We start from the raw sequence: 12,360 nt of genomic DNA, 5'->3' as shown, positions 1-12,360 counted from the left end.
CATCTTTGAACATTGGAGGAATGGAAATGCACTCCCAAGTGATGAGGTAGAATGGCGGTCGAGCACGCATCCTAGGCGGCTGAAGCTGGGGCGTCGGCGGTGCCAGCAAACCATGCGCATTGGAGCCCCATGGACGCTGGCAGACGCTGGCCGGGGTCGCAGGCGAGGAGCCCCTCTAAAACCTCAAACCCGTCGCGCGACAGGCGCTCCTCGGGGAACAGCTCACGAAGCCGGCTGCCCCGCGGCGGCGAGCGGCGTGGATGCCATACAGGCGGAAGATTCTGAGGAGCGCTGTGGCCAGGGAACAGTGGCTCGCCGGCGAGCAGCTCCGCCATGGCGCGGCCAAGCGACCAGGCGTCCACGAGCTCGTCGTAGTCCGGCCTCCCCAGGAACATGGCCGAGGCTCGGGCCGACGTGAACGGCTCGCGGCGACCACGCAGAACGTGGCCGAGGCTCGGGCCGACGTGCTCCAGCACGAGGCTGCACTGCCCGGTGCGGGCGTCCCGCGCAATGCCGTGCAAGCCGACGACGGAGGGGGTGGCCGCGGCACGCCGCGAGGTAGCACGCCTCGCGCAGCAGGTCGCGGTGGAGCGCGTGGGCACGGCGCCTCCTCTTGCTGCTGCCGTCGTCGGGCGAGCGGATGAGGCATTTCAGGGCGACGTCCGCGCCGGTGGCGCGCCTTGATGACGACGCTGAAGCCGCCCTTCCCGAGCACGCGAGTCAGCTTCGTCTCTTGCGGGAGCCGACGGCGTGGTCGTCGATCATGGCGCCAATGGCGGCTTCCGCAGCGGCTCTTCGCGAGACGGTGACCATGGGGTTCCCGCCCCATCTGCCGGTGCGTGTCGGAGAGCAAGCGAGGGGAGTACAAGGCGTGCGCGCAACGCATGGTGAAACGCGCTTCCGAATTCCGTCCAACTGGAGTGAAACGCGCTTCCGAATTCGACCGGGAGTGGCGCTCTGCTCGCGTCCGACTGGAGTACGGTCACCGTCTCGCTGGGAGATATAAGCTGCATTGGGGGCCTCGTGGTAGGCGATCGCCATCTTCCTCCCCAATTTCCCCATCCAATCCTCCCCACTCCTCCATCCACCTCAAAATCGATCGCAGGAGCTCGCGGGAAAGCCGCCGCTGCCATGGCCGCGCAGATGCTCCGCCGGTGGAACAGCTTCTACGGCGCCTTCGACCCCGTGGACGCCGCCATCGAGGCCGCCGACGCAGACCAATTTTCCCGCCACGTGTTCCAGCGCGCGAGGGGGGACCTGCTGGTAGGGCTCTGCAACGCCGCCGACGACGACCAGGCGGAGCGTATCTGCGGGATTCTCGACGACCTCATGGCAGAGTCTCTCGAGACGCTCAGGGTGGTTCCATCAACGCCGGGGGTGCCCATCCCCACGGAGCTCGCGGAGTCTGTGCGCGCGCTGCGGGAGCACGACTCGGAGCGCGTCCGCCTCCTCGCGCGAGGCATCGTGAGCGGGTGGGAGACCTCCGTCCAGGACGAGGTCGTCGAGGTCACAGCAGCCATGCCCATGAAGAAGAAGGTGGAGAACGTCACGCAGCCCAAGGCGACCGTCGGCCAGCAGCAGCGTGCCTGCGCCGGTCCTGACATGAAGACGAAGCGACCTCCCAAGATCGTCGGCGAGCCGTTGTCCAAGAAGACGGCTGAAATCATCAAAAAGGCATCCGATCCTGCCGCCGGCTTCGTCGACGGTGATCGTGCCCGGCTCTGCTCGGAGGAGAAGATGGAAGCCGCGAAGCGCAAGCTCCGCCAAGGTTACCAGGAAGCAGCGGATGCCAAACGGCGGCGCAAGACGCAGTTGGTGCAGGCGCCCAAGATGATGCAGCCAATCAGGAGGTGCACTAGCTCCATGGTCAAGAAGACCTTCGCGGTCAGGACGCAGCTTCAGGTGTAGCTCTAGTCAAGAAGACAGTTGATCCAGAACTACTCCTGGTCACTTTTTAGGTCACTTTTATGTATATCCTTCTTCTCGAAGACTCGAACATGGCATACTGTAGTTGTAAGTAAAGTAGCACTACTGCAATGCAGTTGCTCGTAGCTCGTATGCATGTTCTGTACGTGATCGAAAGAAGTTGATGGATTGAAAGCAGGATTTAGTGTTAAAAAAATCTGCTGAAATCTGCAAAGAACTTGGAAAGAAATTGATCCTCGTCTTGGGAAAGATGTGATTGCGTCGAATTATATAATTCTGCACGGGCCTAAGCAATCAACAAATCTCTAATCTCTACTTTTGCAATTTTGAGTTCTCATGTCCATGTTCAGACTTGCAGAGGCCGGGGTCTTCCCCCTTTTCGACCAAAAAGGTTGAAACTTGCAGTCCAAGTTGCAATTGGAATTCAACCAAAATTGACAAAATTCTCTTGCTGTTTCTTGATACAAAACTACATATGTACAACATAACCATGATATACATTCAGAAAAAGATGAATCTTTTCTGAGGTTTGCAAGTTGGATTGTGCTCAACACCGATTACATACAAAGCAGGACATGCATATATCAGCTTTTGCCTTCTTCTGTTTAATTTTAATGTAGAAAAGGCTATGTTATAAAGAACAAAATGCAAGCTCGTGCCATCTTTCATGTAGAAGTAATATTTACAGTTCTCCCAAAAAAAAGAAATATTTGCAGGTGTACATGATTCCCCTTTTATACATGGTGTGGCGAGAATGTTCGCATTCCAAACCCTGATTCAGTATTTCAGTTCATATCCACAGACCCAGGAGAACCAGTCATCACACTCCATGGTCGTCACTGATAAACAAGGGCACAGAGACCCCTACGCACCTTCTCTGCCCTTTCTATCACCAAGCGGTCCGCAATACCTGAACTTCGAACTAGAGACGCAGTGTCCCACCATAATGTTGAGTGATGGAATCCTACAAAAAGGATGATGGGCTTTCACTCGATCAGTTTGACAAGTTTGTGGACAAAAATGTCCAGAATCTGAATTGCCGAGTTGATGCCTCTACTTGCATCCAGCTTGCAAATTTGTTTGCATGCAGCGCAAATTACTCATATTTCAAAATGTAGTGGACCTTTAAAGCTTAAATAGAAACAACTAAAAACTTTATAATCAGAACGAAGATGGAAGGTGGACAACTGTCTGGTTCCATCTAAAAACTAAGGTGGTTTATCCCTCATGTTTGTGAAAGTCAAAAGTGATAAAGCAAAGGACCCGAAGGCCAGCCATAACAAATACAGTGGTAAATCCTAACAATGTTGTCCACAACCAAAATGATGATAATTGAACATGTAAATTTTACCTGCAGTAAAGGGAGAATGCTATTGTGCAATTCCAGAAAAAGCTCAGATGCTGACGAGAACCTGCAATGGGAAAGTTCAGTGGTTAATAATAACCTGGTTTCATGAATAACCTTCCTCATCGTGAGGGAGACTAACTACCACATTTATACCAATTCATGTTCACTGAGTATGCACATCTTGGTTTGCAACAATTTCCCAACAAATTCATATCTAATAATGGTTAAATGACTGCATGATTTACCCCTTTTTTCTCGAACAGTACACTTTACCTTTTCAAAAGAAGGAAACATTTGTACAGCTCTTCAATATCAGAATCAACTTTCAGGTGTATATACTCTGTAAGAAGAACAGAGAGTCGGGAGAATGTGTCGCTCCATTCTTCGCTACCTGAGGTAGGACACAGAGGGAGTAGGGAAGCAACATGCTCTAAAATTGAAGATAAAGGTTGACTGGAGATAGAATTTGCGTGTTGCTCTGCAATGGCATTCAATAGTAGGGAACTGCTAACTCTGAACTGTTCAGCCCATTTCTGAGAACTTCCCGCCAGAACACAAATCACTGGATTTTTTGGATCATCAGCTCCTCCATTCTTCAGAGATTTATTTTCAGTAATGTTTGAAGTGCGGCATGTAGGATCCATTGGCCTATGTAATGGAAGCACATTGAACAAATCAGCCTTGACATCCTCGGGTAATTCCTGCAAAACTGTGAAGTCTGCCTGGCTTAGAGAATTAGGCATGAAATCAAGCCGTGTGACACTCTCTGTATCAATCAATTCATTGGCTCTTGAGCACGAAGCATGGGCAGTTTGAACTTCCTGGTCTGATGCCCCCTATGGGAGTAATGGCAACAATTAGGATACTTGAGGAATGGTTCAAAATAGGAATGACAAAGTAGCAGATTTGACTAGTGCTTCCACTCTGTTTCCAGTTTTAAGTTTACTGATCATCTCACCTTAATGTTATTCCGTTTTTCCAAATGCATGGAGTCAGTGCACTCTCCATATTGGTGCAACCTTGCATTACAAACAGGTACAGAGTTCTGGTTAACGGCAGGTAAAACACAAGATTTTGAATTGCTTTCCTTGCCTTCATCACCCTTTATCGTGCCCAGAAAACCATGCAATTCTCCCTTATACATGTCATTCATTTCAGATATTATCTCTGGAGGAAGGTTCTTGAGGACCTCCAAATCAAGTTCAGATAATGGTGGCAACTCAGCAGCATGAACTCTGGTAGACCTACCACTTGTAAGCTTCACCTTCGACGAGTGGGATGCAACACCTGTAAGTGATGGTCTGGAGCTTCCCAAATTTCGTATCTCACTGGTAGAGGCTCCTACAAGATCTCTGACAAGTCAAAATCTTTTAAACAAATCCATGGGACGGAAAATTTGCAAATTCAACGCTAAGCATGTAAAGCAACATCAAAATAATGCATTTGCTATACGATGGAAAATGACACCTTGATATAATAAAAAAGTAAAAGAAAAAAAAGACCAATACCTGCACCATCACTGTTCCCAAGAAAGCAGGTTCTCTCGCTGCATTGTTTCTTGAGCTTCTCAGATGATGAACCAAGCCATGATTTAAGCATATTCCCTTGTTGTGCTTCATTAAAAAATAAAAACCATAAGGACATAAGCATTCATAAAATCAGGTAAGCAACAGGGAAAGAACATGAAGTGCAATTATCATTTTAGCAGGAAATTTATGAGCATTGCAACCTGGAGATAGTATCTGAACTAAGACGTACTCGGGCAAGCTATCATAAGGGTGGTGGAAGAAGCAAATGTTATTGACTTACTGTATCAATGTGCTGGAAAGAAACCATTTAATATTACTTGTCTTAAAACCAATACTACATGAGAGTACCTTTAAAAAACAATGTGACATAAACACTGCACCTTTTTGGTGTTCTTCTAATGCACAACAACACGCATTTAGAAGCGTGTTCGAGAAAAAGGTTGCTACATAAACAGTGCAGCAATGTGTATGTATACCATGCCCAAAAGGGTGTTAAGAAATTGAATAGTTAGAAGATACCTCCGCGACCTAAATCTGCATGTTCAAGCTTTGACATTTTTAGTCCAACTCCTCGCACTTCCTTCACATCTAGAATATGGCACTAGAACTTAGTATTCAACAAAGTAACCGCAGAAAAGAGGCTACTTGAACAGACTTATGGCAGTCTACTGTGGTGTGTATAAGATATGAGAAGAATATATCAAACTTACCAACATGCAAAGCTGCAAACAATTGTCTTGCAATTCTCTGAAGCGTGACTAAATTGTCAGTTGCACCTGTCATCTTTGAAACAACAAAGGAGAAGAAAGAAAGGTAACATAGCAGTGATAAAAAAATCACATGATGCATTAAAAATACAAAATAAAATAACAGGCACATATGCACTAAGAACTGAAACTCATTTTACAGGATAAATAATTGCCAATCCCTTGCTGAAAATGGTCAACATTACAAAACAATGAGACAGAATAGCCAAGTTCATACAGAAAAGCCGAAGGAAACTAGATTACAACACAATGACACAACTCTATATTCAAATGCCATTATTTAACCCTTACTGTGGTAGAACGACTCGTGGTTTCGCAGTCACCACACCCCATAAATTTTAGTGGCTCTCCAGCACCTTTCCTTCTTGTTTTCACCTTCAAGGCAGAACATATGGCTATAAACCTTTAACCAACTGGCAAGAAATGGAGAAAAACTGTGTTCAGTCAGCCCAAAGAACCTTAAGGGTAATAGTACGGCCCTGTAGTCCACATCCTTGTAAGCGTAAAGAAACCTCCTTGCTGAGGTTGACTAGAAAATTATCAGCCTGCAAATAAACAAAAAGAATATCAAACACGAAAAGGGGCAGCACTAAAATAATAAACAGGAAAGAGAAATAAAGAAGAACATACATCTTTGTTCTCATTAAATCTGACTCCCCAATTGACTTCGGCACCCACAGATTTTGTTTCCTGTATTATTTGGGTCCCAAAAAATGTTTAAATATATCAGATTATTCGGTTCCAAAAGAAAAGGATTACCAAAATCAACAGTGCCTGCTAGGTATCAGTGATAAGTAAAATTAAACCTTTGATCCCTATGAGAAAAAAAAAATGTGCCCATGTCAACAGCTAACGCAATTAAAAAGAAGACAACTACTCCCTCCGTCCGGAAATACTTGTCGCAGAAATGGATAAAAATGAATGTATTTAGAACTAAAATATGTCTAGATACATCCATTTCTCCGACAAGTATTTCCAGGCGGAGGGAGTATTATTCTTGGAGACCAAGTTAGTCCAATCGTGTATGATGTGTCCGCTATGAGCTATTACTGAAGCAATGCATATGACACAGTTGTATTTCAGCAAATTACCATGCTACGCAGAAGCTAGGGGGGAACCATCATAAACCAAAATAAAGAAAAAATAGTGCAATCTATACATGCAGGAGGCACACAATACTTTAAAACAAAATAATTATATTTCATTTTCCCTATGACTTTTGTATCCAATAGCGACAATCCATAAGAATTATACCAAAGGAACATTAGGACATTTTGTACATCTGTAAGAAGAAACTTATCTTCGGCATTTTAGTAAAATGTGCACAAAATGAGCAATATTAACATATTGAAGGCATGCATCCTTCACATAATTAATTCCTTCCAAAAGACAGGACATCTTTACGAAACAAAAACAGTTCTACGAATTTCAGGGGGGGCTGTTGTTCCTTGTATTCACAAGGCATACTTCCTGTCTATGAAATTGGCTACGAGATCAATTCAGGAGAAAACAATTACATAAATGTAGTTACTTCGAGGCATTTGCAACAATGAGTTAACCGTGTGCAGTCTCAAGGTACCATTTTTAGCTATGCAACCTTAACACAAAACTGGCATCAAATTTGCATGTTTCCCTGCAAGAAAATTATGGCCTTGACAATACAGGTGCAGGTTCTCACAACAGAAAAAAAAACTAGGGTGCTTCTACCTGAACAGCTTCAACAACTGAATGATCAATTCCTCTGCAATAGTTCCATAGCATGTTACTGATCTTTTTTCCGAAGTCCTTATGGAGAGCATCCTATATAAGAATTGTTTGCACAGCAGTAAGTTAGCTGAATGAAATCAGTAAAGAAACTATATGTACAGACCTCCAAATCACAGATATGGCAATGCGTGATATAATCTTTAGGTAGCAGATATCCCAGATAAACTGACAAACAGTTTCTCGTTGAAAAAGATGGAACAGCTGATATTCATTCTAATCCATATTAGTAAATTTAGTCAAGCATGGTATCAAACTTGTAAAAATAAAGGATCACTTGACTGTGCCCTTGTCAATTTCCTTGAAGAGAAGGGACAACTGTATATTAAATTACACAAATACGATGTTGACTAACCTTTGAAATGTTGCGAAGCTGACCACAGTGTTCAACTTCTTTGCTTTTCAGTTTATCAGAAACAGTATAACCAATGCCTGGAAGTGCTTTGATAGGGAGGGTACTCAAATAATCATCAACCTGTAACAGCGTTGCTCTTAGACAAAACAGAAGTCGATTAAGCAAGTCAAAAGAAACTGTGCCATGATGAATAAAGCAAATACTTGGACTAATTAACTGTCTTGAATTATATTCAACTGTATGCAAAGACTAAAGTAAAATCAGTAAGCAGATCGAAAATATTTTCCACAAAAGATTTACACGACACAGTCACAGACTCTCAAGGTTATTTTTCATTTACCTCATACTCTCGAGGTGAATAGCCATTAGCACCTTACGGTGTAGTTAGATCTAATATACCCAGAAACAAATTACAGTTTTCTAAACAACAGAACATGCACTTTCTTAGTCAATAAGCTTGTGTAGTTGACTCAACCTCGCAGTTGTAATCAACAGGGCAATTCCTTCATATTTATTCCTACAAAATTGTTGTTCCAAACAGGAACTCATTTAAACTAACCTGGTACATGGAATGGAACGGTTTTACAAATCTAAGGATGGACGCGATTAACATCGACGCATACCTTCTCAGATGAAATAAATAACTGTCCATTCGGCTTTGCGGATCTGGTGGCTAATCGGGCTAGGAGCCTGTTTTCAGCAATACCTGCACTGGCAGTGCACTTTGTTGTACCAAAAATCTCATTTCTCATTCTTTCTGTAACTTCCTCTGGATTATCGTGTAAGCATTCCGTCATGTCCAAAAAAGCTTCATCACAGCTCAAAGCCTAAATAACTTTGTTAGACTTCTGGATGCAAGTGTGGCAATCACAGTGCCAGGATTGTATTGACATGAATACATGCTGAGTAATCATGGGATAATACAGTACAAACCTGAACCTTAGTGCAATATTTATGCAAAATACCATAGAACTGATCCGCAACCTACAATAGTTCCATACCAACATCTCAATTATAACAACGGGAGTGTCCAGATAAAGTTTGAAGGCGAACTGACCATCGCAGTAAACTATATACCTCCCCGTATGCATCGAAGTTATAAGGAACAACCGTTAGGTGAGGGCACCGAGCTTTGGCATCTCTAACGAACATGCCAGCCTTTATCCCTGGAACCCAAGAAAGAGGACACATAAATACTCAGATGTGTCCATAGTAACAAGATTTTAAGCTCCAGTTGTGATATCCAATAAAAATAAAAGCACCATAGTTTCGTGCAGGGTAGTTTGCAGATGATATTTCTGCGGTTCCTTTAGGATTGTCGGAATGACAAACTGCTACCGGCTTATCGTGCAGCTCTGGCCTATTTCTGATGACGACAGATACAAAAAAGCAGTCCTGGAATTGCGGAGAAAATGTGTAAAATATCAAGATAACAACTATGATGCAAATAGCTCTGGCATACGCAGCATATACCAAAATACAGTAATGAATCTGCAGAAAGGTTATGCCCAGGATCAAGATAAGCAACTGAGAAAATATTGATCTTCAGTCTTCTGTGAGTATTAATTCAACTACTGACTGGAATATGTATCTTGGACTGAAGTTTTAAAGATTTGATTTGCTGCTTACCTGCTAGTCTCTGTGGATGATTTTTTTTTCACAGAATCCAATGGCATGGAGAACTAGGCCATGGTTAGCGGTATTTAGCTCTTTTTCAGCACATTCCTCTAAAAAGATGGTGTGTCCTTACAAGTAGAATTTCAATTTACCACGCTTGTTAGATTCATTATTATATTGAAAAACCAAGTTACAAAACTGTGATTGATCACTGATCAGGGATTCCTAACGCATAAGCATGGCAATAACTAAACCTGGATTCTAAAGGTCACAAAGTGATATGCGTAATTATACAGCTAAATATAGTGCAAAGCAAAAAAAAAGAAAGGAACTTCACGGCCAAATTTACACATATAGAAGTACAATTTGTTTGTGGTTGTACAGCTAGCAAATAGGATGACATGTTAACAAGATTACCATATCAATATGAATTATTGTTTTCTTCTTCCCTGAATGATCATTGTTGCCCTTACTGCTTTTAGCTCCAGGTAAATTTGAGAAGCGCTTGCGGTAGCGATTTCGCCAAGTTCCAATGAAATGCAGTCGAGAATGCTACAGTACCAAATAAGGTTATTGTAAAAATAATCAATGTGACAAAAAAAATGCAACATCACAGTTATGAAAAGATATCTGATATTATAATGAAATAGAAGCAGCAAAGCATTTCAGTAATTACGAGCTTCAAAAATTATTAATGACACCTCAAACCACCCTCCATATACTCTTACTGCGCACAAGATTGCATTCTGTCCAATCCTTACCAACACAAAAACAGGACTTGGACATAAATGTGATTACTTTAAAAGAGAATATTTTCGAGACTTCAGTGGCAATGTTACAATTTTAAACCACACCATGCCAAGAATAGTGTAATAATTATGATAACGGAACATCAATGATGCTAAATTGTTTGAGTAACATGCCTTGAAATAATTCTCCACAAAATTAGGATCTGTCAGGGTTGAATGTGACCGGCTAGAAGATTTAGCTGTATCTTTCTCCAATGAACCAATTGACAAATGGCTGCCCACAGAGCCTGTACCGCATACATCTGAACACCTTGAAGTAGCATCAGGAGACTGAGCCACGTGAAGTTCAGGATCCATGTCATTATCCATACTTTCTGAAAATGCTATTTTACAGGCATTATCATCCTCATCCACTGCAAAATCTTCACAATCTCGTTCTTCAAATGTTGAAACTCCATGTTCATCTGAGGATACTGAGTCCTCTGCTACCTCCACATTCATCAATGGAACTCCATGTTCACCTGAGGATAGTGAGTCCTCTGCTACTTCCACATTCATTAATGGAACTCTATGTTCATCTGAGGATAGTGAGTCTTCTGCTACTTCCACATTCAGTAATGGCCCTTCCTGTTCACAAGACTCAGTTTGGCCACGTGATCCGTCCTGAGCAGAAGAAGTTTGGAACTCAAGGTCTTTGTTTTCATCATTTTGATTGCCCTGATACTGTATTCCATTTTGTTTCCCAGAAAAGAAAGCAGAAAGCTTCATCTGCTTTCGGCTTGAAGAATTATGCTGACTTATTTGGTATGGAACCCCTAAGTGAAAATAAGAAAACAGAATCATAATTACATACAAGAACAAATGAAGTAATATAAGAGCATACAAACTTTAGGTGTCATAAAAAAACTTCACAGGCTATACATGTGATCTACTGAATTAAATATAAGCACTTTCAGTGAGAAAAAATAAAATTATCTTAGGTGTTCAATGAAAAAAGTTTGCTCATTCTGCTAGCACCTGATATTTACTGATACATATGGCTACATTTCATAGATTTAAAATTTGAAGAAAATGATCTTACTAATTGCATCGCAACTCACAACTCAAGCAAACCTATTATTATACAAAAAAAACTAGCAGCAAGGTTTAACTAAACACTCAAGGAAAAGCTGCAACAATGAAGCAGATCATTCAGCACTAACAGGCTTGTTACAAAAATGGAAGGGGGGAGAAAAGTACAGCTGAGGAGCCGGTTCTCTGCAAGGGAATCCACCACCCACCCCGGCTTGACAACAGGAAGCCCTTTACTGAATGCTCTGGATTAAGCAGCAACAATATCAGAGAGAACACACACCGAAAAACATAGTTATTACACGCGTCCGTAGACTGGCACAGAAAGTGAACCTCCATTTTGTATTAGTACCTCATGTTCCGCATTTTGCTCTCCGGGAGGTGCGTGCAGATGATGTGTGTCACCGTGTGCCTCGAGAAGTAGTTGACGAACCGGCCTCCGTTGTTCAGCATAATCTCCTTCAGCTCCTGCCAATCCCCAAACAATAATAAGATTGGAAGAAATCGACATAGCCTCCACCGATGAAGCTACAACAAAATCCGACGGAATCAGACAACTACAGTATGAGCCGGCGAGCGGCGGGGGGCACCTGGCTAGAGGGGACGGTGAAGCCGTCGACGAAGATGCAGACGCCCGCGAACAGGGCCCCGAGCGCCGCGGCGGAGGTGGAGGCGTCGGCGTCGAACTGCGCGGAGAGCTTGCTGTTCTTCGCGGACATGTAGCTCCCGAAGTCGGCGAACGGGGAGGAGGCGAAGGCGCGGCGAGGGTTCTGGGCCGGGGCGGGGGCGGAGGTGGAGGCGGGGTTGGAAACGAGCGACGTGCCGGGATCGTCGTCGCCCCTCGCCCGCTTCTGGCCGGAGGAGGAGGCCGCCGGACTCGCCGGCGGCGAGGAGCGGCGGCCGGAGGAGGAGCTCATGGCGGGAGGGAGGGGGCGAGCGGGGCGGGGAATTTTCGGGAGCGCGCGAGTCGAATAGCGGCGCGGTCGAAAGGGAGGGGGGCGGTCGTGCTTTGCTGGAGCCGGTAGGTGCTAGTCCACTCTGCCCCGCCGATAGACGGGCACTTGTGCAAACTAGTAATAATGTGCGTGCAATGCACATTTATATTAGTAGTTGCACGTTATATTAAATAAGATATATCTGTTGCATGTTGGTATTTGATAAAATATCAATTACTTTTTTTGCAGGAATGGTAGGAACTAATTACATAATAGATTTCATGGAATAGTGTTGAGTC

The 12,360-nt window shown here is 43.9% G+C and overlaps 2 protein-coding genes across 2 annotated transcripts; one reads left to right on the top strand and one right to left on the bottom strand.

The window, feature by feature from the left end:
- Positions 1–924: 924 nt before the first annotated feature.
- On the top strand, positions 925–2,527 carry LOC147960837 (uncharacterized). The gene has a single exon (XM_087533579.1). It carries the CDS (start codon positions 1,132–1,134, stop codon positions 1,906–1,908), a length of 777 nt encoding a protein of 258 aa, XP_087389705.1. The 5' UTR covers positions 925–1,131; the 3' UTR covers positions 1,909–2,527.
- Positions 2,528–2,572: 45 nt separating this feature from the next.
- REV1 (DNA-directed DNA polymerase) lies at positions 2,573–12,130 on the bottom strand. The gene is made up of 21 exons (XM_048699204.2): positions 11,717–12,130; positions 11,479–11,594; positions 11,295–11,371; positions 10,230–10,870; positions 9,724–9,858; positions 8,952–9,084; positions 8,767–8,855; positions 8,623–8,673; positions 8,313–8,516; positions 7,690–7,809; positions 7,278–7,370; positions 6,201–6,260; positions 6,029–6,115; positions 5,862–5,945; positions 5,514–5,586; positions 5,323–5,391; positions 4,783–4,887; positions 4,233–4,615; positions 3,548–4,110; positions 3,278–3,338; positions 2,573–2,890 (listed from the first exon to the last, which is right to left on the bottom strand). Exons 1-21 carry the CDS (start codon positions 12,041–12,043, stop codon positions 2,849–2,851), a joined length of 3,513 nt encoding a protein of 1,170 aa, XP_048555161.1. The 5' UTR covers positions 12,044–12,130; the 3' UTR covers positions 2,573–2,848.
- Positions 12,131–12,360: the final 230 nt, after the last annotated feature.

This window comes from Triticum urartu, chromosome 7A (genome assembly GCF_056163025.1).
Source record: "Triticum urartu cultivar PI428250 chromosome 7A, HENAU_Tu73, whole genome shotgun sequence".
Classification (NCBI taxonomy): domain Eukaryota; kingdom Viridiplantae; phylum Streptophyta; class Magnoliopsida; order Poales; family Poaceae; genus Triticum; species Triticum urartu.
Note: the sequence above shows the minus strand (reverse complement) of the source record. Positions and strands in the feature narration are given on the sequence as shown.